General features: G+C 46.1%; 1 protein-coding gene across 4 annotated transcripts in view; it reads left to right on the forward strand.

The window, feature by feature from the left end:
* SPSB1 (splA/ryanodine receptor domain and SOCS box containing 1) overlaps positions 1–25,640 on the forward strand; it is a 42,737-nt gene extending 17,097 nt beyond the window's left edge. For 3 of the 4 annotated variants that reach the window (XM_067311107.1, XM_067311110.1, XM_067311108.1), the window contains 2 exons: positions 18,127–18,953; positions 23,526–25,640. In XM_067311107.1, the coding sequence (XP_067167208.1) occupies positions 18,260–18,953; positions 23,526–23,653 (822 nt within the window). In that variant the 5' untranslated portion in view covers positions 18,127–18,259 and the 3' untranslated portion in view covers positions 23,654–25,640. Of the gene's footprint in view, positions 1–12,577; positions 12,598–18,126; positions 18,954–23,525 lie in introns of those variants that run through there. The other variant, XM_067311111.1, reaches the window with a different exon arrangement.
* Positions 25,641–26,019: the final 379 nt, after the last annotated feature.

Consider the following 26,019-nt stretch of genomic DNA (forward strand, 5'->3'; position numbering starts at 1 on the left):
TTGCAAACCATCTATGCCAAAACATTCTGGAGGCGTTCTGCCATGGTGTGACTCCGCTTCCTTTTTGCTAAGGGAGATTCCTAGGAAACTGCTTTCCTTCTGGAGGCTTGGAGGGGAAGAGGGGACTGAAAGCTGCAAGGGGGGGATATCAGAACTTGAGCAAGCCGAGATGCTTGATTGCAGTGAGATAGCAAGTTTGGATCTGTCTGGCCTCTTCACCTTGATTGGCTGTTGCAGTGGTTGGGGAAGAGTAATTGCATCTTCCGGCTATGTTGTTGGATTTGGGAAGGGTTTTTCCACAGCTTTTATTATGTTTTAAGAGTTGTTGTTCCCAGATCAAACTTGAATAGAAAACATAAGGCTTCTGCCAGCTTTGTCACAGACACCTTTTATCTTACATTCATCTCTTCTAAGCAGATGCTGCTTTCATTTCTTCTGCTTTTTTTGTTACAAGACTAAAATTAACAGCCCTTTGATGCAAGGGGAGAAATTGCTTTTCAAAGCAAAGTACCTAGTTAACTTCAATAATAAACTGATGTTTTTATCTTGAAGGTAATTCTGCATTCTTTCTTTGAAATAAATCTGAGGGCTGGAAGATCTTGAACCCTGTTTGCTCTGAATTAATGTGCAGCGCCTCCTTGTTTGGGAACATGAACGACTGTTCTGTCTGGGTGGCAGGCATGGATGAAGCTGGGCTCCTCAAGATGAGCTGTGGGTAGGGAAGAGGAGGCAGAAGTTGGTATTATGCAGAGTGTTCCTGCAGCTTGTTTCCCTTCCAGCTGATTATAGACTGCAGCGCTCGTGCTCATGCTATCGTGAGTGTCAACCATGTAACTCAAGGTGGAGCACAGCAGGGGGAAGGAGCCAAGAAGAACACAAGCCATCAGACACTTCATTGTGGTAGTGAAGCAATCCATAGCCTCTAGCCAGACAGTGCTCTCCTTCCCCATCCACCCTCCCCTTCCTAGCCTTCCTGCCTTCAAAGACTTGCACCGAGTGTGAGGTCTGTATGAACACCCAGCTTCTGGCTTTCATCTTTTCCACTTAAAAAGACGTGCTCTGTTCCTGTAAGGTGGAGCCCTTCCTAAAGGGTGATGTGGCTAAGCTGCATGCCCTGGGAGGGTTGTTTGCAGGGGCGATGCTGAAGCATGCCTGTCCTCATAGGGAAGGCGACTGGTGGCTAAGTCTGAGCCTCAGCACTGCTCATGTAGGAGGTGACTTTGGGGAGTGGAGGAGAATTCCTAGGCTTAAGCCATGGCCAGTCTGGCTAGAGGTCAGGACACAGAATGAGAAAAAGATGTTGCTGCCATCTTTGTGTTACAAGAGCACACTAGTGTGTTATCTAATGCAGTGCAGGCACATCTGTTGCAGAGGTTATGGGCTCAAGATGCCACTTGAGAGAAGGGCTGGGGGAAATCCTTCCTAGTGAAGGAAAAGGGGCAGAAGCCAGGTACTTTTGGAGGTGAATTGCGAAAGGTATTATTTGAAAAGGACAATGCTTTGTCAACTCTGCCTGGTCCTACTGAAACTGCCAGTCATTGAGGGAGACCTGGGAGACTTTTTGCGTATAGGTAGGTGCTGGAGGAATTGAAGAGTCTGATTTCAAGTTAAACAGTCTAAACTTGATTTAAAGAACCTGTGATAATTGTGTGATGAACTCTTGCTGTGGATGCACATGCAGGGGTGTTGACTTCTGAAAACATCCTATTGCCAAGTGAACAGAGCAGTTTTCTAAACAGTCTATGGGAAAAAAAATCACTTCCTCAGTGACTCAACTGTCTCCTCTTCTGAGGTTTTTGTCTTCAGTAGTGACACCCTCGGTCTCCACAGACCTCAGGACAGGAAAGACCTGAATTTATAGCTTAAGTAAGCTTTGAAGGATCTATCAAGCCTTTATGCATCAGGAGGTAACTTCATTCTTGTTTGTCAACACTTAAGGTCAGGGTGAAGAGATCTTGGCAAACATTGTAGAAGAGCACTGGGTTTTTCCATGTGGCAAGGTAAGACAAAGACCTGGGAGTGGTGGGTTTTTTTTTAATTTCTGCTTAAATTGCTTTAAGTAATTTAGTCTTCAGTAAAAAGGCACTAACAGTAAGTACAAGAGGATTGAACTGTGTTCACTTTGGGCTTATTTGACCTGAGGAATAGCACTAAGTTCAACCTGATACTGGCTGATAGGAAACTAGAAGGATTTGATCAGGGAGTAGAGTGTGTAACCCTAAATACATGGAAAAGCTTCCTCACTATGAGGACAGTGAAGTACTGGGACAGGTTGCCCAGAGGATGTACAGTGTCGATCCCTGACGGCCTTCAAGAGCAAACTGGATAAAGCCCTGAGTAACCTGGTCTGACCCTGCTGTGAGCAGGAGGTTGGACTAGAGACCTCCTGAGGTCCCTTCCAGCCCAAATTATTCTGTCAGTCTATGAAATAAGTTTGTGTGTAGGCATCTTCCTGTGATATTGTCAGAACAGAGGTAACCGCTGGAAGCGGGTAGGCTGTTAGACAAGGGATAGACAACAAGGGCTCACCTCCTGCACAGCCAGACTGTAGTCTGGGATTTTTGATTGCTTATTTTGCAGAAGGAAGTTTATCTAAGAACCTCTCATAATCAATTTCTGTCCTACAAATATAACCTGAAACACTGACCAGATGAATTACTTGTTTCAAGTCACAGCATCACTACTAAAACTGTTATTGCTTGGATAAAAATTCGTATTAAAAGGAGATTTGTCCAGTCTAGTCTCTTTTAATGTCAAAGGTGAGCTAAAAAACAACTTGATCTCACAACTGTTCCCAATCCTGCCATGTTACTGAACACTTAGTGGCAAGTCCTTTTGCTTTGACAATGGCATCCTTCCCTTCAGAGCAGGCTGCCCTTGGAAGGATACCGGTGTTTCCAGGCTCTCAGAGCAACCACACAAGCTTGCTTTATCTTCTCCCTCTGAGCCCATCCTTCCATAATATCAGGAGGTGGTCTGTAGTTGCCATATAAGGGTTTATTTCTTCACAGCAAGTAGCAGTACCTGGCACAATGCTGTCTTTAACCCTTCTGAGAACTTAATGCAGCGCTGTGGGCTGGGCAATGCAGGACCCTTCACTAGCTGTTTGTTCCCCCGGGATGCTGGAAGAATGTGATAGGACAGATGTTAAAAACTGAGGGATCCTTTCTCTGGGAGCTGCGGAAGGTGGTTTGCTCTCCACTGTGGTAAGTTCTAGGAGCTGAATGTCCAGCTTCCCTCTGCTTTCTGAATTCACAGGTCCTGAATTGAGTCCTTTAAAAGATATTTGGGGAGGTCAGAATGAATTTCCCTATGTCTCATGTTTTGATTGTCATGGTTTCTGTTCATCAGATTTGATCAGATGGAAAAGACTTCCAAAATCCTCAGTCAGGAAACCCGTTAGCTCCTGACTGAGAGGCTTGGTTATTTCCTCCATGAAAGTTAGTGACATGCATGTGTAGGCTGGAGTGGGAGTTTGTCTACATCCCATCCTCCTGAATGTAGTGGGAATGCAGTAGTGTTTAGTCCAGTGACTGAGTACAGACTGGAAAAGGGAGGATGAAAGTGATGAACTTAGAGGGAGGTGGATGGGGTGGAGTACGACCAAATGCAAGGAGGAGAATGCCAGCTGAGCTGGTGAGGGAGCAAGGTAAAGGAACTGTAAAACTGGAGAAGGAAAAGCTAACTCTTGCTTCCCTTAATGTCAGGGCCAAAGCAGCTTTTTGTGAACAGAAACTGACTGCTGTTCTGCTGGGTATCAAGTGTGCTTGGCCTTGGAGTTTGATAACCTTCAGTGGTAGGCGGTTTGAGGCCTCCTCTGTGGTGCTGTCCTTTCTTTACCTCTCCCTAATTCTCTCCCTGTGATGAAACAGTACGAGAACTGCACAATGCTCATCAGCTTTTCTACTCATGTTAAGAGCATTTTCTTCTACCCTATGTGGTAGGCTAGTAGCACCTCACTACTCTTTCAAATGGAGGAAGCCCAAATCTGAGAAAGCGGAAGACTGAAGCTCCCCAGGCTGAGTGGGAATGGAACAGACTTTAGTCCCTCCTCAAAAGGCCCTGATCTTGCCGTAACTGCATGTGCTGTTCCTGCCTCCTCTTTTTGAAGAGGAAGATCTCCTGTGCATGTGGTGCAGCAGGAATCCAACACCCCCCTTGGAGGGAATGGAGAGACACTACTGTAGTGGACTGAATTGTCTCTGGTGCATGGCCCAGGCTTCAGCTGTGCTGTTTCCATAGTCCTGATAAGCAGTACCAGACACTTGCACAACTTCCCCTCTGGCATGGATGTATTTGATGTAGATGCATGTACTGAAGCTTCAGACACAATAAACCTATTTGAGGGCCACAGGCTGAGTAATCTAGTGCTTGGCAGCTGCTCTGTTGTGGGGATTTTTGCTTTTCTGTTAGCAGTGCTTGTGACATCTTGAAATGAAAAGAGGAAGGAGGAGGCTGTAGCTGGGTAAAAATAATAAAATAGCTCAAATTGCAAATGACTTTCCCGAGGAAAAGGAATCCTGCTGGACTCTGCATGGCTACGGATGGAGTAGGCTTTATTGCTGTTAGGAGCAGGGATTGAAGTTCTGACAACCTGCCATGGAACTTATATTTTCAAGCTGTCTGAGAAAATGCTGCTTTTCAGGACTGGAACCCTCAAGTCCATGTGACTTGCTCTACAGCAAGGGCTCGGTTCCTGTTCTTATACAGGTATTAAGTACTTGTGCAACTTTGTTCTACTCCCGACTGGCTCTTTGTTTATGGAGGTGTTATGTAATGCCTTGTTCTGCCCACTGAAAGCAGCAGGGCACCTATCCTGGAAAAAAAACAACAACCTCTAGACCAGCATTTCCAGTAGCTGGGAGAGACCATGCCTTTACTCTTAAGCCTATGACTGACAAGCCCGAGCAACCTAGGAACATGTTGCTTCTCCCATTCCTTCAAACACTTGACAGTGCGTGAGACAGGCCTTTTAAATCTGCTCCTAGGTGAAGGATAGGTAAGTGGGAGGCTGACCTCCCCTGAACTGGGAAATGATAGCAGAAGATGCAACTGTGTACAGCAGTGTTAGTTTAGGTATTTGCAAGCGTCTTTGCTTTACCATGCTGTCACCTATAGAAAAGGCAGGAGGGAAGCTTTGGTAAGGCGACTCCCGAGAACTCTACCGAGGATTTCTTCTGCTAACATAGCTGCTGCTAGCATTAAGCCAGTGGTTCCTTGTTTCAAGGGGAAAAGGAGCATTTTGGTACCAAAACCTTTGTCCTGATGGTTTGTTCTGTTTGCCAATCTTGAAGTCTTGCCAGAAGAGAGCTTTTGGTATGGGAATGGAAACTCTGGATAGAGGTAGGAACATTTAAGTTTCATTCTGTCTGCCCACTGCTCCCCTCCCCACCTATTGATTATCAAACCAAGCTAACAAATGAAGGTTGTTCTTAGGCAGAAGGACATGAGGGCAGGACGGAGGGCTGTGTAGACTCTAAACTAATAAACGGGGAAATTAAAAAAAGCAAGGAGCACTTCTGCATGAGCAGGGTGGCTCACTATGGTTTATGTGGATTACTTTAATGCAAATAGCTCTAAATGTAAACATCTGCTATTTAAAATGTATGGTTGCTTAAAAGTAGAGGAAATGCCTTTCTAAATGCAGCCTATCTTGAGACATTACAGCTCCAGTGCTTGGGGGAAGGAGGGAAAAACGTGAGGCAAACATAGCAAATTGGCCAGGCGCTGCCTTTATAGAGCATTCCCAAGCACCCGTGCTGAACTACCACCACTCTGTTAAATCACTTCTTGAGGGTATTGCCAGCCAAAATAACTGCTGCTTGCTTCTGCCTGTTTTGTGAGCTGGGTCGACTGTCTGTAGGACTGGGCGGTGAATCCGTTTGGGGAATGGATCTGGCTGAACAGAATCTTCCTGGATTAGTTTCCCCTGTTCAGTCTTCAGTGTGGTTGCGTTGCTGCTTGGGCTGGTACAGCAGGGCAAGGAGCGGGATGGCAAGGGTTGGAGGAGAGACAGTGACCAACAGAGCAGCTCTACTGCAGTGCTGGACTGTTTTTAACCGCACTGGAACGAGGCCCAGCTTGGTGATGATCCTCTAGCCTAGCCAGTACCTAGTGGAAGGGTGTATGTTCCTGCTCCCCCTCTTTCCAGTTCCAGAACAACTTTCAGCAGAAGCTCCAGACTAATTGACCAACCTAGTCAGACTGCATTTGAAATGCTTTTGAATGGGATGCTAAAGCAGAATAATGTTCTGGCTTAAACTTGTCCCAGCAGGTACCTTTTCAGTCCCTTGTCTCATTCCTGTTAACTTCCTTGACACTGCTCAGGCCATCCTTTACTTATCCTCTGTAATAACTTTTTCTGTTTAAATTCTAAGGCCTGGTTCAAAGATGGGCTGTCTAAATAATTGTCCTTTCTTAACTTTCTGTGAGGATGGACTGAATATAGAGCCCTGGAGGATCCCAAGACCTGGAACTCCTCCCTGAGGAGCCATCTAACCTGCAGAAGAGGTCCTGTGAAAAAACTAATCTGAGATGCTTCAGGATGTCTCAGAGTTGCTAGGTTCCTTGTACAGCCAAAATGCCAGCCCTTTGCCCTGAAAGAGCTTTTATCTAAGGGCAATATTGTATGGCACCTGTGAACAGAAACTTCACTAATCCCTAGTTATAGAGGAATTGTTTTTTAAAAACCGGGCTATTCCTCAATTTGAGGAATGTGTGGCAGTAGAGGGGCACGGAGCAGCTGCTAAAGAACAGGAAAGTTAAGACAAGCACTGTTAAACACATGCCTGGTAGTTCAGTCCCCCAAACTAGTCTTTCAAGTGTGGCTTGTTTATAGAACTGGGGACTTTCTGCAATGTGCCAGGCAGAGAGCTCAGCCTTACTGAGACATGAGGCTTCTTCTGGGAGTAGTGCTTGTTTACATGCTAAGTCTCAATAGCATAAGGAAAGAGACATCTGAAAGCATGCCGGCAGGTACAAAGGTATAAAAGGTGATCCTCTGGACAGGGTTTAAAAAAGGGTTGTGTAACCTTTCTTCCTGCTGCCTGTGACTTATTTCCCATAGCACTTAATCTGCAAGCAAATCTCAGAGCCATCTCCTAAGAGCATGCAAAGAAACTGGAACTGTAAAAGCCTGTGCCTTTTGCAGGTGACTGCTGCTGTTTATCTCTACGTTAGCCTAGTTTCTCTCCTTGGAATAAACTCTCCCAAGACTGACACTGGTGGCTTCTTAAAGCAGAGACTGTGCTGAAGCAACCTGGGAGAATCTTTCTATATAGTTCTGCCAAACTGCCTTAATTTCAGTACAAGCAAACTCCATCTGCAGAAAAAATGGATTCTTGACAAGACACAATGAGAATAAAATCACTTGTCTAGCCTGAAAGTGGTGCCATGAGCTAAGAAACAGCTTTGCCAAATGTGACTAGTGACATAAGACCCTGGTGTGCAAGAAGCCTGTCTTTTCTAACCTGGAAAACACTTGATCTAGTGCTTCTCTTTTCTCTAAATGAATATCTGCATGCTGAAGCATGCAGAGAACCTGCTATGCCAGAGGAGCATGTTGTAGCTGGAGAACTACAGCCTCAAACAAGCTGCTCAAACCAGTGAATCGGCTGTAAACAGCTTGCACTGCAGAATGGCTGTGCTGATAACTGTGCAAAGCACTTAGAGCAGGAATAGGGCTATACATAAGAGCTTAATTATTGCATTAACCTATTATTCCTCCAGGCTCTCCTGCTGCAGTGGCTGCATTGCTTCGTGCCCTTGCTGCCTTGTCTCCCCATGCTTTCTTCAGGAAAGGGGGGAGCTGTGTGGATCTTCCTGCTCATATAACACTATGTACAGGTGCTGTCTCAGCTCAGACATAACTGCCAAACCACAGCTTTTTGCTATTTCCTCCAAAAGAATCTATCTGGAGTGCAGAGCTATGGCTCAGCTTGCCACATCTGAACATCATCAGCAGCATGTCCCCATGATAGCCTGTCCATAACCTCTGCCTTAAAAACAAGGGATGTCTGCAAGCCATCTGTATGCATTCTAGCTTGAGAGCGCCACAAGCAGATGGCTGAACTGCTAGCTGGGCTGACTGTCCTCCGAGTGTGTGGCAGGCTGGCTTGTGGCACCAAGCATGATTCAGATGCTGAGTTATACCTGAAACCTGAGCTCATCAAATCGGCTCTTTGGCTTTGGAAGCGTTGCCTGTAAATAGTTGCTAGAAACCATAGTTTGAAGCTGCTTCTGGAAAATAGCACTTCACCAGCTGGCTACAAAAAAGTATTCTGGACCAGCAGGATGTTGGAGAAGAGCAGAGGGGAGAGATGTAAGGAAGGTCACTGCTGCAGCTGCAGATGGGGGACATGGGAAGGGACTCTGGTTAAATTTCTCAGCGCTTGGCTAAATGCGGAGTTGTCAGTTCAGTGTGGGATGGTGAATTCTCAGGACTCCCTCCTGCCTTATGAAGGAAGAGCTTTAGTAGCTGGCTTTCTGGCCTGCTCATTCTGCTATTACTCGCTGTGCATACTTGGCCAGGAGGCCTGAGAGAAGCCACAGTAAACTTGGTTACCCTTCTTATGCCATATAACGCTGCTTACCCTGCAGTACAGGCACTTATGTGCCTGCGTGGTAGTGTTCCGCAATGTTAGGGAAGCGGGTTGGGATCTGAGTTCTGCTCTGTTGTGCAACCAGTTTGCTGGGAGAGCAGAACAAGTTAATTAACTCCTTTAACCATCTATGTGTTACACTACCAATAAATGAACGACTTCTAGACAGAGTCTCATCATCCTGATTTAAGCAATGTTTGCTCTGTAAAGACCACAGGCCATGAGTAGGAGGAAGGGAAATAGACACAATGTGAGACTAGGAGAAAAGGAGAAACTATATACTGTTGGTAATGCAGAGACCTAAAGCCAGCAGTAGAGCTGAAATTTATTGTTTAACCTACATTGCCTCTTACAGCTGCTGGAATACTGAGAACAAAGCATCCTTCAAGTAACTTCAGAAAAGGTGCAAAGGAATAGCTCTAGAGTGCTGTTCAAAGTAGACTGACCATAGGAAGATGGTTTAACAGCCTGATCGTGCTGAGAACATAACAGCTTGCAGTGACTGAGTGAGCCTCAGAGCTGATCCCAGCCTCTCCACGCGTGGAGATGACCAGCACTCAGCTTGACTGCTTCTTCAGAGGGAGGCAGGGGAACAGAGGTCCTGGTGAGATACTTCACTACTGTTTATCCTTCACGGAAGGAAAGATGCCCAGCGTCTTAGCTATGAAGCAAGCATGGCAGTGGAGCATACACTGCAGAGTGCTCAGGCATGTGGGATGGATCAGATCATGGATCGTGCCAGTGAACAGAGCCATTATGTCAGTATGGCATGTGCTGCTGTACCTGCAAGTACATGTTAGTCGTAAGTGGGAGAGGCTGTGGAAGACTACGTATTCTGTTGTGGTTCTGAAGGCATATTAGGCAAGAGTCTGTAGCTCTAAGTACAGGGCTTGAGTAGAAAGGAGAACTTAAATGGACAAGACTGAGTTGTTAAGACTTGATGCACATGAAGATGGCATTGCCAGAGCAGGCAAACGGCTGGAATCTGCCTCTGAGAAGCTCTTTTAAAGAGCCTTGACGAAACACTGCCTGTGCGTGGTCCTTAACTTGCAGCTGGCATTTATGTGGTATCTAGGAGCTACCTTAAACAGAGCTGTGATGGGTCTAATGACCTTTCTGAAACATCTACTAAACTTCCTCTGTGAGAAAAAACAGCTTGAGTTCGCTTCTTTTTGTTTAAAAAAATATTGTAAGCTTCTCTGTGACCTGAATTGCCATTTGTAACTAGCCTTTAACAGCAGAGAACATATCTGGCAGGAACTGGGGAACTCCTGTCTGACTTCCTTCCCTCAGTACAAATGCTTTGCGAAGTAAACCTCTCCTCTGTTGCTCTGTAGCCTTTTCTGCTAGGTTACACAGCATTGCAGTTATCGGGAACTGCCTAGGTAGGTGGACAGTGGAAACTTGCTTAAGTTGGTTGCTTGTGGGTGGCTGCTTAGCAGAGGATAACGGGTGGTTCTTGCAGTTCCAGGTGTTAGCTTATTTAGATGTGCTGCTCTGGATAATTTCAGTACTCCACTGGAGAGCCATCTGCTCTGTAGAGTGTAAGAGTGTACACACTGCCCTCATGCTGCCTTGCAATATTGCAAAAAAAAAAAAAAAAAACCTAAGCTTTTCTGCAGAAACTGTCTGAATCCCAAGGAGGGGAACCCTGGATTGCTGTATTGGTACACACAGGTTCTTAACGGCTACAAGTCCTGGTGGTGTTGTACAATGACATGCTCTTGGCTTCCTTGGACAGGAGTCTTTTCTGGTATGTCTCAGGGTGGGCATTCCTGTGCTAGCTCCCTAATGTAGAGGAGAGCAGAGCTCTTGGTGCCCAAGGCCAGGGAACCCGCAGCTCAGTGGATGAATGAGGTTTCTTGGCTTTGCATGGTGGCTTGTTAGCTTTGTAGTTTGGTAAGGCAAGCACTAACAAATATTAAGGCTCTCATTTTTCCCCATCCCAGGTGTATTTTGAACATGGTTATTTCAGTGGCCTTTTATTCTGCTGGAGGGTTTTCCTTTTTGATGTGTTTGCTGGGACACATGCCATCTCAATTCTTTCTTGCCCTACCCCTCTCGCAATCTCACAGCGACTGCAGTTTCACTTTCTGCAAAGGCCATGCAGCCCTGCCACCAGCAGCTAAACCTGCTGAGCCGAACTGCTGCTCTTGGGTAGGTGGGGCTGGGGAAGTTGCCCCTGTGGCAACCTTCTCTTGCTGCAAAGAGCAAGATAAGTAAGAGGCTGCCAGTGCTGTGCAATGAGGGTTGCTTGCCCAACCCTGATCTAAGCAAAATTGCAACACTCTGAAACTACGTCGAACCATGTTGTCAGTGCAGTTGTTCCTGTCATCTGGTTTGTAGCTGCTCATAGTCTCTGCTAACGCAGCACTGGAAGACTTCTTCAGTTGCATAGGTGAGCTTTACTTTTTTTCCCCCAAGGTTTTGCTGAATCTTTAGTTGTGGGGGAGAAGGGTCTTGAAGCCTGAACACCAGTGGAGTGGCTGCTTCAGGGCTGGTTGAGGTGTCCTAGATTTCCTGTGATCAGCTTGTGCAGTAGGCAGAAGTACACAGCACAAATGAGGGGATGCATTTTTGATATTAAGAATTAATGCTAAGGAAAATGTGTAGTGCAGGTTATTTGGGGCATATGATCAAGGAATCCGGTCTTGTCTTAACACCACCAAGAAAAGTTTTGATGTTTAAGTAACTTCTAGTCCCCTGCTAAAGAAGGGGGGTTAGTTCTGTGTGAAGGGTCTTTGCGGGTAGCTTGTGCACAACCAGCATGTAAAATCTTGTGGGGCGATGGAAAGGTGACGCCAGGTGAGCTGCTGCTGGCAGGTTAGTCAGCAAATTAGCAATAACGCAGCTCCGATCAGTTGAGTCTCTTTGCTTGTTGGCTTGTGTGATGAATGTGCAGCCCAAGAAAACAGGCCAAGTTTACTTAATGTTTTTCTACTAAAATAATGCTGGGTGGAAACCTGGGCAAATCTGCAGGGTTTTTTTTCAGCCTCCTCTGCAGGAGCTGTTTGGTATCCTGTAGTTCAGCTTTCCAAAGCAGACAGCCAGTAAATGACCATGCGCAGAACACTGTTTTCTCTCCTTCTCATGAGGTATTTTCTAGGCTGGAAACTTTCAGGGTAGGGCTCCGATTCATTGTCTCTAGAGCACCCAGAGTTTGGTAGGTGCTTTAAAGGTCTGGCCTCTTCCCTGTAGAGGTATTCTGCATAAATATTATTGGGAAGAAAAGGAGCCAGAGTAAACTTACTAGAACAAATAGACTTAAAGTAAAACTGAATCAGGAATCAAGGAATTTTAGGACTTTCGTGTACTGATGTTTAGGGCCATCATGTATTGATGTCCTATAGGTGTTGAGCTGCAGCACAAAGGAAAGACCTGCGAGATGCGGGGTTTTTCAAACTACAGTTATCAAAACTTTTCACAACTGTCTAAAGTGCTTCTGCTCTTTCCTTCCGGCAGAGTTTGTAACTGAAGAATGGTTTGCCATACCTCACCTCACGAAAACGGATGTTTTCAGTGGCTGAGTGAGTGCCTCACAGGTGCTCGGACAACTGCAGGCATTTTCCTGTAAAACCTTTCTACTTCCCCTTTCTTCGGAGAGGCTGTTCCTAGAACTCCGAATGCTGCAGCTGGGTGGTTGCTCTGTGGGTCTTGAGGCTTTGCACCATCCAGGCTAAACTGAGCCTTTGGCAGCACAGGATTTTGTTTGGGGTGGAGTGGGGGGTTAAGGTTAATGGAACCACCAGAGACACCAAGTCCCTCCGAACAGCCAGCGCCAGGACTTTGCCTTGTGGGGAGATGTTGGACTGGGACTTTAACGACTGCTGCTTCTGTGGAAGTAGCTCCCAAATGGAGCTGAAAATCTACACTGCAGCCTTTTTAAAATTCCTGTGTCGCTTTGAGATGTAGCTACCTGAAATAACCACCTGTGATGTGATAAGGCTGACATGGGAACAGCCTTTTGGCTTCAGACCCAACAAGGAGGGCACCTCAGGTGCGTATTCTTTGGCTTAAGTTCACTGCGCTGATGGTTTGAGTTGCATTTCTAGTGCGTGTTCAGATGAGCTGAATGGGTTTGAATGCTGGTGTGTGTAGGAATGAGGCGAACAGGCTTGGAGCAAAAAAGCAGCCTTTTTCTGGATGTGGATGACTTTGAATCTAGCTGTGAGGATTCTCTAAGGCGAATTGTTTAGACTAACGCTCACAAGCTTCGCGCAAGGTGTGCCCCCCTGGGTTTTTGGAGGACTCTAGGGAAATAACCGAAATCAAGTTCTAGCTATTTTTGATTCATATTGAGACACAAAATATCCTGGTGTGGATAGTTCAGGCTGCCACCTGCATGGCATCAGCCTGGCTGGGTCCTTGGTTGTGTTCCAGCAGCCCCTGCCTGCCAAAGGGGTACAGGTGGCCCTGGGCACTCGGTACGGCTCTGCTCTCTTGCACCCAGCGCTTTGGTGACACTACTAAACTACAGGCAAAACTACTAAAGGGAGAGGACTGTAGGTCTGGAGTGGAATGAGAGGAGGAATTGTAGATTGGAGAGGGGAAAAGCAAACAGCCTTTGGAAAACATGGGACAAGAACCAGGGAAATTAAATCGGGATGACTGCCTGAGTTTCAGGAGGTCTGTGATAGACACTTAGACAGCTTGCCTGGCTCATGTCAATACCTAAATAGAGGAAGGGTTGGACACCTCAGCTCTGCTCTGACTTCCGTGTACATTCCTTTCTTTGCGAAGCCTTGTAAAAGCTGTGTTCTCCCCATTCAGCAGCAGGGACTTTGACACCTTCCATTGAAATGTCTTTGTTATCTCTTGCCTTGATCTATTTCTAGCAAGCAGTTGTTTTGAAACCTGGCATGTCTTTCTAGCATGGCAAATTGCATGCTTGCTCTGAACAGCTAAACTGGAGGGGGGAATCTAATTCTCCCTGAAAAAGCAGTAAGCATTTTGCTCTGAGACAGACTATCCTAATTTTGTTCCAAAGCTTTTAAGTCTGGAAGGTTAACAATAAAACTGCAAATAGCATGGGAACAAAACAGAGCATAATGGAGATGGGGTTATGTTTATAAAGCAGAGCAGAATTCCAGCAAACCTGAATTGTTGATGTGATAGATATGCAAGCACTGGAAGTGCTTTTTATGTATTTAAACCTCTAACCGTTCAAAGGCTTTGAGTAGCTGCTTCCCTAGTATATTTGTGGCTGTCTGCGTCTCCTATCAAGCTGCCCAGAGCATTAATCCATTAACCGTGGAGCTAAGCCTCTCTGTCTCTGTCCTGCTGAGGGAACGCACCTGTACAGTTTCTTGTGCATGAGGAGGCTTTTCCCTTAAAAGCATGGGGGCATTAATTGTGCCTCCAGACTGCAGGGCAAGGTGCCGCTCTGCAGTTCTAGACCAGGCTAGTGCCGGGAGCACCGGAGCCTGCTCTGGGCAGGAATTGCTGCCTTGCCCTGATAAGGAGCCAGGCTACACTTCAGGCTTGGTATATAGTGCTCAGTACCTGACCTGCTCTCCGTCTAATCAACTCCTTTGTTCCACTCTTTTTGCCTTCCCCCTCTTTCACTTCTTTATCCTGACTGTAACACTTCATCTAGAGTTAATAGTCTGCCTGGGGAAAGAGTCGTAATTGAGGCATGTGATGAATAATCCTTGTCTTCAGGAAAGGTCGCTTCCTTTTCAGAGGAGGCAGACAGCACCCTGCCAAACGTGCTTTGGAAGCGCCTCTCATCTTTGCTGTGTTGATTCTTTGGTGCAGCAGCCTTGAGAAATATGATGAAGCTTATGTTGACAGGAGGCAGAAAGTCATAATGAACAGGGCATGTTTTTTTCTAATGAGTACAGAACTGCACACTCTTCTCAAGCATTCTGTGCTTCAAAACAATCTGCACCGATACTCCTGCAGTCTGGCAGCCTGCTTTGTTTTGATTATTGCTTCCTATGCAGTGTTCTCACATGTACTGTACTGCTCTCAGGAAATCTCTGCCTCTCCTCTTTCTGCCAATGTTTTGTTCCTTTATCCTAATCGATGTTCCAACAGCTGAACTTGCCTGTAGACTTCCAAGTGCGCTGTAGCCAGCGCCTTGTTGACAGCCTCTGTCCATGTGCTGCGGGCCTTGGGAATGCCAGGCGGTTCATCTGGTGCTCTCTGCAGAAGAACATATGATTCAGACCTTCCGATCTCAGTAGCCTGATGGTCTTTCTCCCAGCCTGAGCAGATGACTTGCACTGGAACCAAGTTGGTGTCAGCCTTAAGGTGTCAAAACTGAGCACTTGAGTACACACAAACACAAAGGCTTAAAGATGAGACAGTGGGGAGGATTGAGAGGAACTGCCGTTAAACCCTTGGATAGCTGCATGCAGTATACGTGCTGCGTTGGAAAAGGCAATTGAGCAACTTCCTAGATGGGTTTGTAGGACTTGTTGCTATGTTGTGATAATGTCTGTAGGAGACAACTGCAAGAGTGCTTGTGAACTTGTACACCAGCAGCTCAGTTCATGTCAGTGTCGGCTTGCTTTTTTGGTCCCTTTGGTTTGGGTTGCTGCTGTTCCTTAGGCTCACAGAGAGCAAAGGAGACTGTGTCCTTAGAGTGGCTGGGAGTGCCGATGTGTCATGGAAATGCTTGGGCCCAAGCACCTGTGCTAGGTGTTGTCTGCCCTCTGAGCTGTGGGGCAGAACAGGTAAATAACACGCATCTATGTTGTGGGGGCTGATGTTCTCCCTTAATGTCAAGCTCTGGTGTTGGAAGGCAAAACAGCCCCCTGAAACTTTCATGCTTAGAAGTTAAAAGAAGTATTAGTATAATCTCTGCAGTGAACTGGAAAGAAGAACCCTAGGGGACGAATAAGGACATCTTAGAGGTGCTGGCATCTGGTGCCTGTGCCATCACTCTTAATTTGTTTTGCAATTACTCGCTCATTCTCAGCAGTCAGCTGGCTGGCTTGCATTATTCAAGACTTGTTTTGATGCTGTGGATGGTCCTTACTGGAGGGTCCTACAGGGTTTCTCCATTATTCCGTCTTATCAACTGCTGATGTGATTGGACCTGATCTAAGGGGGAGTTGTTTAGCGAACCACTTTCTGTCCCTCAGTGCCGTACATCTGAGGTCACTGAAGAGCTGTACTGCTGCTACTTGAAATAGCTATATTGCTGCTTAGTGATGTGCCTTTTAAAGAACCTCAAGGATTTTCCTCCCCACACTTGACGAAAAAAGGCGGGGAGGGAAAGGAAGAAAGTTTTGTGGGGGTGGTTCTTTACGAACTACCTGATTTGAGCTCACTGTTTCAACAGTGTCCCCTGGGCTACTAGTCGAAAGCTGCGGGGAAGCTGGTGAGTTGATTCCTAACCCAGAACATACATGATCTTTCTCTGTCACCTTCTAGCTGAAGCTTTGCTGCTTATGTCCAGTAACCTTATTTTTAAACCAGATCTGATTCATGCTCTATTTTCCATGCCAGATGAGGTCCTGGTTGTGAGTAAGTGTTGTGACTGTAGCTGGCAGGAGCCCTGAGTGATTGCCTCACTCCAGGAAATGTTAAAATAACACTTTTTTTCTTAGAAAGCTAGTTCCCTCCCCTCCCACTTTTAATTCTCCTAATAGCTGCCCCCAGTTTGGCAGCTGTCATACAGAGGGTTGTTTGTGTTGCTGAGTGAGAGCAGAGCTGTTTGGGTGGATGCTGTCCTGGGGGGAAAGGTACGCAAAGTGAGCCAGTCTCTCTAGGCAAACTGGCTTAAACTTTTTCTGAGGTTTCTCTGAGATTTGGAAGGAAAACTACTAAACTGTGAGAAGATTTTTGCTCCTCCCCCTCAGCTCTGCATCTTAAACGGGGACTTTTTTTCCCTCTCTGGGAGAAGAGGAGCTGCCCCAACTGATGCCGCTCACTTGAGACAAGCTGTACAAGAGGCTTTTTAACTGCTCTCTAAACTAGTGAATAGTGGGTCCAGCACTGCTGAGGGCTGCTGCGATGGGGGTCCCTTGAGACTGGGCACAGTGGATTTTCTCTGCTGCTTTGGACTTGCACAGTCAGGTCTCCGAGGTACTTTGCAAAGCTGGAGTGGGGTTGAAGGAAATTATTTCCTCAGACCTGTATCAGTGGCTGCTAGCTGCTTTGCTGCCTGATCCATGGAAGGTTTGTAGCTCTCCAGATGGAGAAATGTTCCTTTTGTTTCCTGGCTCCTACTTTGTTTGATCACTGCTATTGGGTGATTGTTTTGAATGCTTCTTATTTTTTTGAGCTGCTTAAGTGCTGAGGGAAGAAAAAACTATTTATGGATGGATGACAGCACCAGGCAATCCCTCTGTGTGTATATTTGTAATATGTAATGTTTACTCTAGGGGATGCTTGCATTCTAGAGGCTTTCATTTGCAACTGTCAGCCAAAAAAGGAAGGCTGGAATTTGGTCGTCTTCATCTAGTCTCTGTATGAGAGACCTGGGAGCACTGCAAAGGAAGCACTTGCTAGAATACCAGCTAGAAGAACACCAGGTGGTGAACTGGTGTGGTGCTGTGGCATGAATAAGCTGTTTTGGCCCCTAGAAAAATGTTGGTACTAGGCTTTTGTAGTGCCTGTTCTAGTTGCCAGCCTGTGATCGTCGTCTTGAGCTGGAACACAAATGCATCCCTTCTGAAATGAAGCCTGCTTTCCATGCCCTATAGGGAAAGCTGCTCTTACAACTGTATTGCATCCTTCAAAAGGCTAGTTCCAACATCTCTACAGCAGAAGAAAACTGGCTGAAGTTGTCTGGGACTTCTTCTTTGAGTATTAAATATCTTGTGTGTTTTGACTCCTTTGTGGGTAGCTGTAGAGATGACTCTGGTATATCCAACTGGAAAGGGACTCCAAGGTGGGTGGAAGGAGCTGGAACAGCGCACACCAGCAGGTAGCTGGGGGGCTTCACTGGGATGTCTTGCTCAGCCTGGCCTTGTGGGTATGAACTAGAGCTGAGAAACCAGGCAAAATTATATTTATAAAAGACATTGTTTTCAGTCTTCCTACCTACTGAAGACCATCAGGAGGAATGTAAGTCTCTAGCATTACTGTGTATCAGGCTCCAAGTCCTCTGTGTGGAAAACTTAAGGGAAGGTTTTCTTCCAGCCTGGATAACACATAGGTGACCATGATGTGAAACCAAGGGTAGCTGGAGGCAGCCTGACTGAAGATGTACTCTCCTAAGGCTTAATGGTGCAGCAAAAAGGAGCAGTGCATTTGCTGCAAAGGGAAGACAAGCTCTGGTGGCTCTGAGTCCACACCCTCCTTAAGCAAAGGAGCAGAAATTCAAGTGCCTTTCTGAAGGGGACATCAGAGGTGTAGCATATGGATCAAATAGATGGTATTTTAGATAGTGTAGTGCTATCTCTGCTGTGCAGGGTGTGCTGCATAGGTGGTATGCATCACCCTTCCTCCCTCATGGACCGGAGGGGTGAGCTGGCAGGCTAAACAGAGTAAGTGTTGTGTAAATGTTGCTTACAAGGCTGTACGTGCTAATGTTTAACTCTCTCCTCTTGTTTTTCTTTCCATCCCTTAGGCAATACTGACCAGTGCACATCTTGACAAGATCTCCTAGCAACCTTTCTGCAGGCTGAATGACAGCGGGAGCAGCAGGGTAAATTGATGAGCTTGCCTGGGGAGCCTATAAATAGGCAAAATCGGAGCACACGATGGGTCAGAAGGTCACAGGTGGGATAAAGACTGTGGATATGAGGGACCCTGTATACAGGCCACTGAAACAGGAGCTCCAGGGACTCGACTACAGCAAACCCACACGTTTGGACTTGCTACTGGACATGCCTCCGGTATCGTATGAAGTCCAGCTATTGCATTCATGGAACAATGATGATCGCTCGCTGAACGTCTTTGTGAAAGAGGATGACAAACTCATATTTCACCGGCATCCGGTGGCTCAGAGCACAGATGCCATCAGAGGCAAAGTGGGATATACACGAGGTCTGCATGTGTGGCAGATCACATGGGCGATGAGGCAGCGAGGCACGCATGCTGTGGTAGGGGTGGCAACAGCAGATGCCCCTTTGCACTCTGTAGGTTACACCACGCTTGTAGGAAATAACCATGAATCTTGGGGATGGGACCTTGGGCGCAACCGACTGTACCACGATGGGAAGAACCAGCCAAGTAAAACCTACCCTGCCTTCCTAGAACCAGATGAAACTTTCATTGTGCCGGACTCCTTCCTGGTCGTTCTGGACATGGACGATGGGACACTGAGCTTCATTGTAGATGGGCAATACATGGGTGTTGCATTTCGGGGACTCAAAGGGAAAAAGCTATATCCAGTGGTAAGCGCAGTGTGGGGACACTGTGAAATACGGATGCGCTACTTGAATGGACTTGACCGTGAGTATAACTCCCTGTATTTTTTTTCAAACAGCACATATCTGTGGGCTACTTATGTGCAGGCTTACCACCTCCCCCAGGGAGGGCTTTTAGAGGGTGAGGTTTTCATGTCAGCCTTGTAGTGGTTGGCTACATCTCTGAATCCTTAATGGCCACTTCGGAAGGAGCCTGTCTGGCTGGAAACACATGTGCTGTTCCCATGGCACTGCAGGGAGCAAGCAGGGCATGGGAAGATAATATGACAGGGGAAGGTGTTATTGGCTGTTTGCTGGCTATCTGTCTGGAGAGCTGACAAGCTTTTGTTTCTATATTGCTACTAAATTCTCAGCAGAGATATCCTTTCGATCGACAGTCGCATTGTTTGCAGTGCAATCCTGGTGCCTCTCTGTAGGGAGCAGTCTCTGAAGCACAATCACCTCCCTTAGATGCCTGATGAAGGAACTTCTAAAATCCCCCGCAGGCAGGAATGGGAAGATCTCTGTCCCTGTCCGATTGAATGGGAATGTCCCATCAATCAAAGTGGCCCACTCTCTTGCTCCTTTCAGGGCAGGAAGTGCTGATTCCTAGTGTGGGGCTGAATATTGTAGCCAGCACAGTTTGTGCCAGGTCTTCTAAGAGGGATGTCAGTTCCTAGCTAAGCTTAGTAATAGCTTTGGCTGTCCAAATGCGCAGAGAAGTCTGTTATCTCTCATAGTCAGAGGTTCCTATTGGGCCAGACTGACTCAGTTGTATGGGTGGGGTGGAGGAAGAGGTGAAGGAAGTGGATTAAAATCTGGATTTATGTTGTTACTGAAATAAATTTGGCAAGGTTGATATGAAAAGGGTAGTGTATTTCTCCTGCATTCCGGAGCAGTGTCTGCCCAAAGGCTGTAGCATACTGGATTCCTTTATTTGAGAGCAGAATGTGTTTGTTCTAATGCTGGGCCAGCAGTGGCAAACTCCTGGCACTGGTGATGTGAGGTACAATAAAGCTGGCACTAAGCACCAAAATTCAGCTGTGACAAACTTTCTTTTTAAGAACTCTCATAGAATAACCCAAAAAGCCTTGCTAAGGGGTAAAGAGCTAAATTCACAGACCAAAGGAAAAGGAACCGGATAGCATCTCATGCTGCTTAAACACCTTTGTTAAACTCCTGGTTCCCATTAACTGGGGGTTATAGGCATACTCCTCTGATGATACATCAGGAGGAAGTTACTTTAGTTAGATAAGTCCTGTTTGGTTTTGTTGAAGTAAGAGTAAACATCTCCATGCAGCAGGGTATTCCCAGGGCATTGGTAAAGCTTGGACCAAGCTGGATCCAAGTGGACGTCTACACAGTTTAGTCTTTTGCGGTTTGGCTTGTCAGACATGAGGAATAATAGATGAACTATTCTGCTGTTTTTCTTTGAAAATACTGAGTTTCTTGGCTCTTCAGCTTTTGAGTCTCAAAACTGGTTAAAAACCAGGGCAATGGGACACAAGTCTTGGATATTCAGCTTATTCTGCCATGGAGTATCTAATGGCTGTAAATTCTATATGAAGCAACTGACTTAAGGACTTATGTTTATCTACTGAGATGCTCTATCATGACTGCAGTTTCCATCATGAGCCACAACATAACTGATCTCTTCCAAGGAAGATTTAGCTCTGGAGGAATTTTTGAGTTTGGTACCGTCCCTCAAGTAGGTGTATTGTTCAGCTGATTTTTGCTACTATTTTCTGTTTGCAGGACTGGAGTGAATAGGTGGGAAAGGTCTTTCCAGTGTCTACAGTGGATGTTAAACACTTAAGTGGATATTAAGTTGTGCCACCATTTCTTAGTGCTCAGTGTAGGTGTCTGCCTCCCACAAATTACTTTATTCTTTTTTTTTCTGCAGCCAGCCCTCTTCCCATCAGCTTTTAGCAGATGAGCTCAGAGCAGGAATAGCAGAACAACCCTGGAGAATAGGAATCTTGATTTGAGAGCCCTTGGCAAAACACTTTCTCACACCAGCAGGAAGGAGCCCAGCTTTTTCTGCCACACAATGGCTTAAGGAATGGCAGGAGCTGCAGTAACCAGGCTTTGCAAGTGTCAAAGCCAAAATCTGCAGCTCCCCTCAGAGCCAGCAAGTCTGGAGTTGTCAGCACAGAACTGCACTCAGCAAGGAAACAGCCACCTCCTGTATTGGACTTGGTTGTAATGTGCTCTCGGCATAGGAGCGAATCATGGGCATGAGGCCAGGAATGACAGGATGCTATTTTGGCACAGATAGAAAGAAGGTGTCTGGCTCTAACCACTTCTGAGCGTTCAATAGCAGCACTGTGTCCAGTGATTGTAGTGCTGGTGAATGAAAGGAGGTCAGACGCATGCTTGCTTTCTTGGTCTATCTTTTGTCAGACTGGGTTATCAGTGCAAGCTAGATGAGGATAAAGTTCTTAATCTCTTTGGGAAGAAGATCCTTTCTGTTTTTAAGGCCGTTAAACTGGAATATGTTTGTTATGCTAATGCCTATAGGCCTTGAAGGTCAGGGCCCCTTGTCCTGGGTGTTGGCTAGGCAAGCACTGTGTGCTTCAGGACAGTGTCTGTGTCCAAGCAATCTCTAGGTCTGTCCCATCTCCTCCTGCTCCACGTAGAGTCTAGCATATTTGTGCCCCAGCAGCTTGAGAATAAGCTACACTGGAAAGTCCCGAAGGAGTGCTGCCAATAATAGGTTCCTCTGGCAGTATTGCGGCCAGAGCTGAGACGTGCAGTGCTGCTGTACAGAGACCTGTCCCTGCAGAAGAGGCAGTGTGGATCTTGGAGCAGCTCATTAGGAGGCAAGACCTGCAGTGCGTTGGGCTGGATGCAGCTATGTTCTGCATGAAGGCGCTGAGCAGCTGTGAGGCTGTTTTCACCTCATGACACAGAGCAGATGTGGCTAATGGTGGGGCTGGGGGTGTAACAGCGCTGCTCTGATGGATCTGTTTGCTGATTGATGTCTGCCCAGCTATCACTGCTGAAGGGGTGTGCGTAAAGACGTGTAACACCTTGAATGTTGAATGGTTGAGGCACTGGGAGAACTGCTAGAAAAGGCACTGTACTGCAGCAGCTAATAGTGTTTGAACCATAATGGGAGGGGGGAAGCAGGGCATTAGTTCAGCTCTTTGGCTGCTAACTTCAGGGGGAGACAGACCAATTCGAAAGTGCAATTCCTGACTTCGCTACCATGTCCCTCCGCAGGTAGCAGACTCTCCTTCTCACAAACTTTTTGCCAAAAATTGGATATAAACTAGCTCTCTGCTTTTCACTGGAAATGTTCTCTACATGGAGCAGTCTGAATATTTTTATTTTCCAAAGTAGAATCAGGATGTGGCCTGATCAGAGGCTACTGACAGCACTTCTGTCTGAGCTTTTCAGTGCTAACTGTAATATATGAACCTGGAAGGAAGGGATTTTTATCCATCTTACTGCATTTCTTACCAGTATTCATTCCATCAGTAACATGATCATGTTCAGGAGAATTAAACTTTCACTGTCTCAGCTGTTTAAAACAGCTGTATGAAGTAAATTAATTTGGCTTGAAGTAGTGGAAGTTAGAGCAGTTGGCATCTATCAAAAGTTCCTGAAAACTGCGGCTTCCCAGCCAAGCTTTTCCATTCCTGTGGATGTTTTTTAGGTGCCTCTGGCCTGAGATGTCTCTAAAGAAAACCTTTAACGGTGCATGCTGAGCACTCAGGCTATTAGAAGATTGTCCAGTGATGTCCTTAATTCAGGATGCCTCTGTTTTAGCTGTGTCTTGTGTGAGCGGGACCCCGCAGCCTCGAGCAGTGCGCTGTGCATAGGTGAGCTTGGGCAGCCTCAGTAACAGAAGCTGCAAGAAAATTTATCTTCCTTCTGTGCAGCTCTGTTCGCTCTAGCTTTGACCTCAGCAACCCCTTTATGTTGTGAATGACTCTTCAGCATGAAAGGGCCCAATATGCCATGCTTGAAAAATTAATATTATCTTGTTTACTGTTTAAAGTACAGCATGCAGAAATAGTAGCCCAAAGCTTGTATTTTTCCTAGGTGTGTATGATGCAGGGGGAATCCTCCGATGGAAGCCGTTGCACTACATTCAAGTGTAGCAACATGAAGTTTAATGGATGATTTTACCCATCTCATGGGGATCAGGTAGTAGGAATGAAGGGGCTGACAGCTGTTACAGTACTAGAGAAGAAACACAAGTCATGGTCCTTTCTGTGTACCTGTATCACATGGTGCTATCAAACTGTGCTGTAGTCTTTTATTTTCAGTGAACCTCTTACAAAGGTGTTTGGATACTGCCATGAGAGTCACAAGCTAGATGTATGTTCTCAGACTTGAACAGTATTGCAGAGAGGTAACTTCCTTAAGTGATTCTAATACTCTTTCCTTCACACACGTGTGGCTCTAAATACCTTCCACAGAAAGTCATCCTCAGCCTGTGTATTTGACATGTTAACGTTGCTGATGCAGTGCTGAATGGCTTGGGTCTTGTGAACAGGCCCAGCATTCACTTCTCTTGCTCGTATTTTTCTGGGGATTTTTAGAGCTAGCAAAGTGAATGTGTAGCTCGTGGGTTGGGATGCTAATGTTTTGGATGTTTTTCTTCCAGCTGAACCACTGCCTCTGATGGACTTATGTCGGCGAGCTGTGAGGCTTGCTCTGGGCAAGGAAAGACTGAATGAGATCCCTACGTTGCCACTGCCAGCTTCCCTCAAGAGTTATCTGCTCTACCAATGACCTTCATGTTCAAGGACAGAGCTGGAACCAAGGCAAACAATCTGGAGCTGACCCACTGGGCAACGGGTTTGCCACCCTCACGTCACCGCTACTGTTGGAACTCCTTGGCTGAAGTACCCCTGTCAGTGCTAAAGCGAATTCTCAAATAATCCTTGTTTCACAACTAAAACGAGCATTTTGTTCTTTGGAAGTTGCTTCTCCAGCACACTTACAAAAGGAACCTTTGCAGAAGCTCTGTGCTTCCCTGCTTCTCCGGATAAAGGCTGTACTGGATCCTTTGGGTTGTAGAGCCTATGAGTAAATTATTCCTCTGCGCCAGCCAAAGGGGAGATCATAGCTTAGGGGAAGGGAAGGCAGTAGGAGTGGAGGTCTTTCTTAAGACCAGGTGCTAAGAATGGAAAGGTACAGGGTGGCCAGCAGAGGTGGGGAGAGTCTGGAATACCAAGAGGAATTATCAGTGGGATGTTAAAACCAAAAAAAAAAACCAACAAAAACCTTAAACACCAAAACCAAGAACCTTTCCACCAGGACACTTAACTTGGAGAAAGTGGTTATGTAGCTGATGTCTGTCTGTCTGTCTCTGCTAGGACTTCTCACTGTGTTCTGAGGTTATTTAATAGTGAATCTTGCTTTCTTGTTTCTGCCACTATCACTTTCCCAGTTCTCCTCTGTTTGTCCTGCCTTGTCTTAGTGGGTGTGACTCCGAGCAAGCATCCCATGTCTTCACCTGCCCTCTTCCTGTTGACTTAAAACTGCAGGTTTTAGTCTGGAGTCAGGGGGTTCCTTGCTAGTGTGGGGACAGGGAAAGGACAAACTTGTCCTGCAATATAGGCCAGGGTGGATGAGCTCTGGGACTGGTTGCACAGCTATAGGCCCTGCAGCCTTAAGTCTGCTTTCTGTATAGCCTGTCCTTGTTAGGGCTTTAGAAACACATACTGAGGTGTTCCTCTAATGTCTCTGCCAGGGTATTCTCTTCAGTAAGCTGCTTAAAGTCCTCCAAAGCAGGCTTTGTCCTGTCATAGACCATCAGCCTAATCTCCTCTTAGCTATGCAGCAGGAATAGTTCTCCCTGTCCCTTGCTTGGGGGTGGGAAGATGTCCCAGACAGAGGCAGGTAGCAGTGTGACTACAGAATTGCCATCAGCAGACTGGAAATCTAGAAGCTGGTGATTTGCTGCAGAATAATGTAACTTGTGAGGCTTTAACAGAGCCCTGTGGGGTCACCTTCAGGCACAGGAAGAAGAACAGGAACCTCCCCAGAGCTGGGAGGGGGGAACTGCAATAAACAACAGGACAAGCAATTCAGGCAAAATCAGCACATCCCAAATAAAGATTCCTGCCTCAGTAGCCAAGTAAAGAGAGGATCGGAGCTCTCTTGATGTCTCCACAGGCTACTATGCTGCCTTTCTGGGGTTATTTTGCACATTTCTTTGTCTTGAAAAATGTTTGTGTGGTTGGTTTTTTTGCTCTTGAGTTATTCCTTCAGTTCTGTGTAGGTACAAATGAGTTTAGTTGTTGAAAATGTTAATATATATATATTTGTGGTGTATGTATAAGAACCATGTTTTAAACAGCTGCTGTAGGGTACCTTTTTTAAAAATAAACTACTTGCATAGTATATTTTTTAAAGCACAGAATTGGTGCCAAGACTGGGTGGGGTGCGATGTGCCCCTTTTTTTAATCTTATCTTGTATAATTTTTTTTAACATAGGGGTTTGTACTAGTTTCTGTTACAGGGTGGGACACAAGTTGCACAAGAAAATTCAGTGTGTATGGAGCTCTACTTGGTTGCCTTCAACTTGAACCAGTGTCTTCCGTTAACTCCAGGGAAGCATCTGTGTTCTTCCCACTTCTAATGCTCTTTGCGCTCTCTTGTCTCCATCTCCTCTCACTGCCCAATATGTTGCTTTGTACAGTTTTAAATTCTCACTTTCTATTTTATGGCTGTAGATAACATTCAGTAACCTAATAAACTTTATTAAATATTACTTGGTGATGGTTTTTATATGCATGACATGATCAGACCTCCTTACTACCTGTATGCTGGGGATTACTCCAGAGAACCCATCCCAAACAGGTAAAGCAAAGGGGGTTAGGTTAGCAGTGTCTTCACTTAACAGAATAACAGTTCAAAGCTGGCCTTTAAGAGCTATGTACAGGAGGAGGGTGAGCAGCAGCTATCACTACAAGTGCTGGGGTGTGGGGACCTGAGATCTTGCACGTCTGCCACTGGTGGCTGGAGATGGCTGCTCCAGACATAGCTGAATGAAACCTGGCATGACATGGGCGGCCTTGGCTTTCCTACTTTAATGTGGCTTAAAACCATCTCGTTATTATGCAATACTCCTGTTTCTTAAAATAGATTCA

Source organism: Apteryx mantelli, chromosome 26 (assembly GCF_036417845.1).
Source record: "Apteryx mantelli isolate bAptMan1 chromosome 26, bAptMan1.hap1, whole genome shotgun sequence".
NCBI classification, from domain to species: Eukaryota; Metazoa; Chordata; class Aves; order Apterygiformes; family Apterygidae; genus Apteryx; species Apteryx mantelli.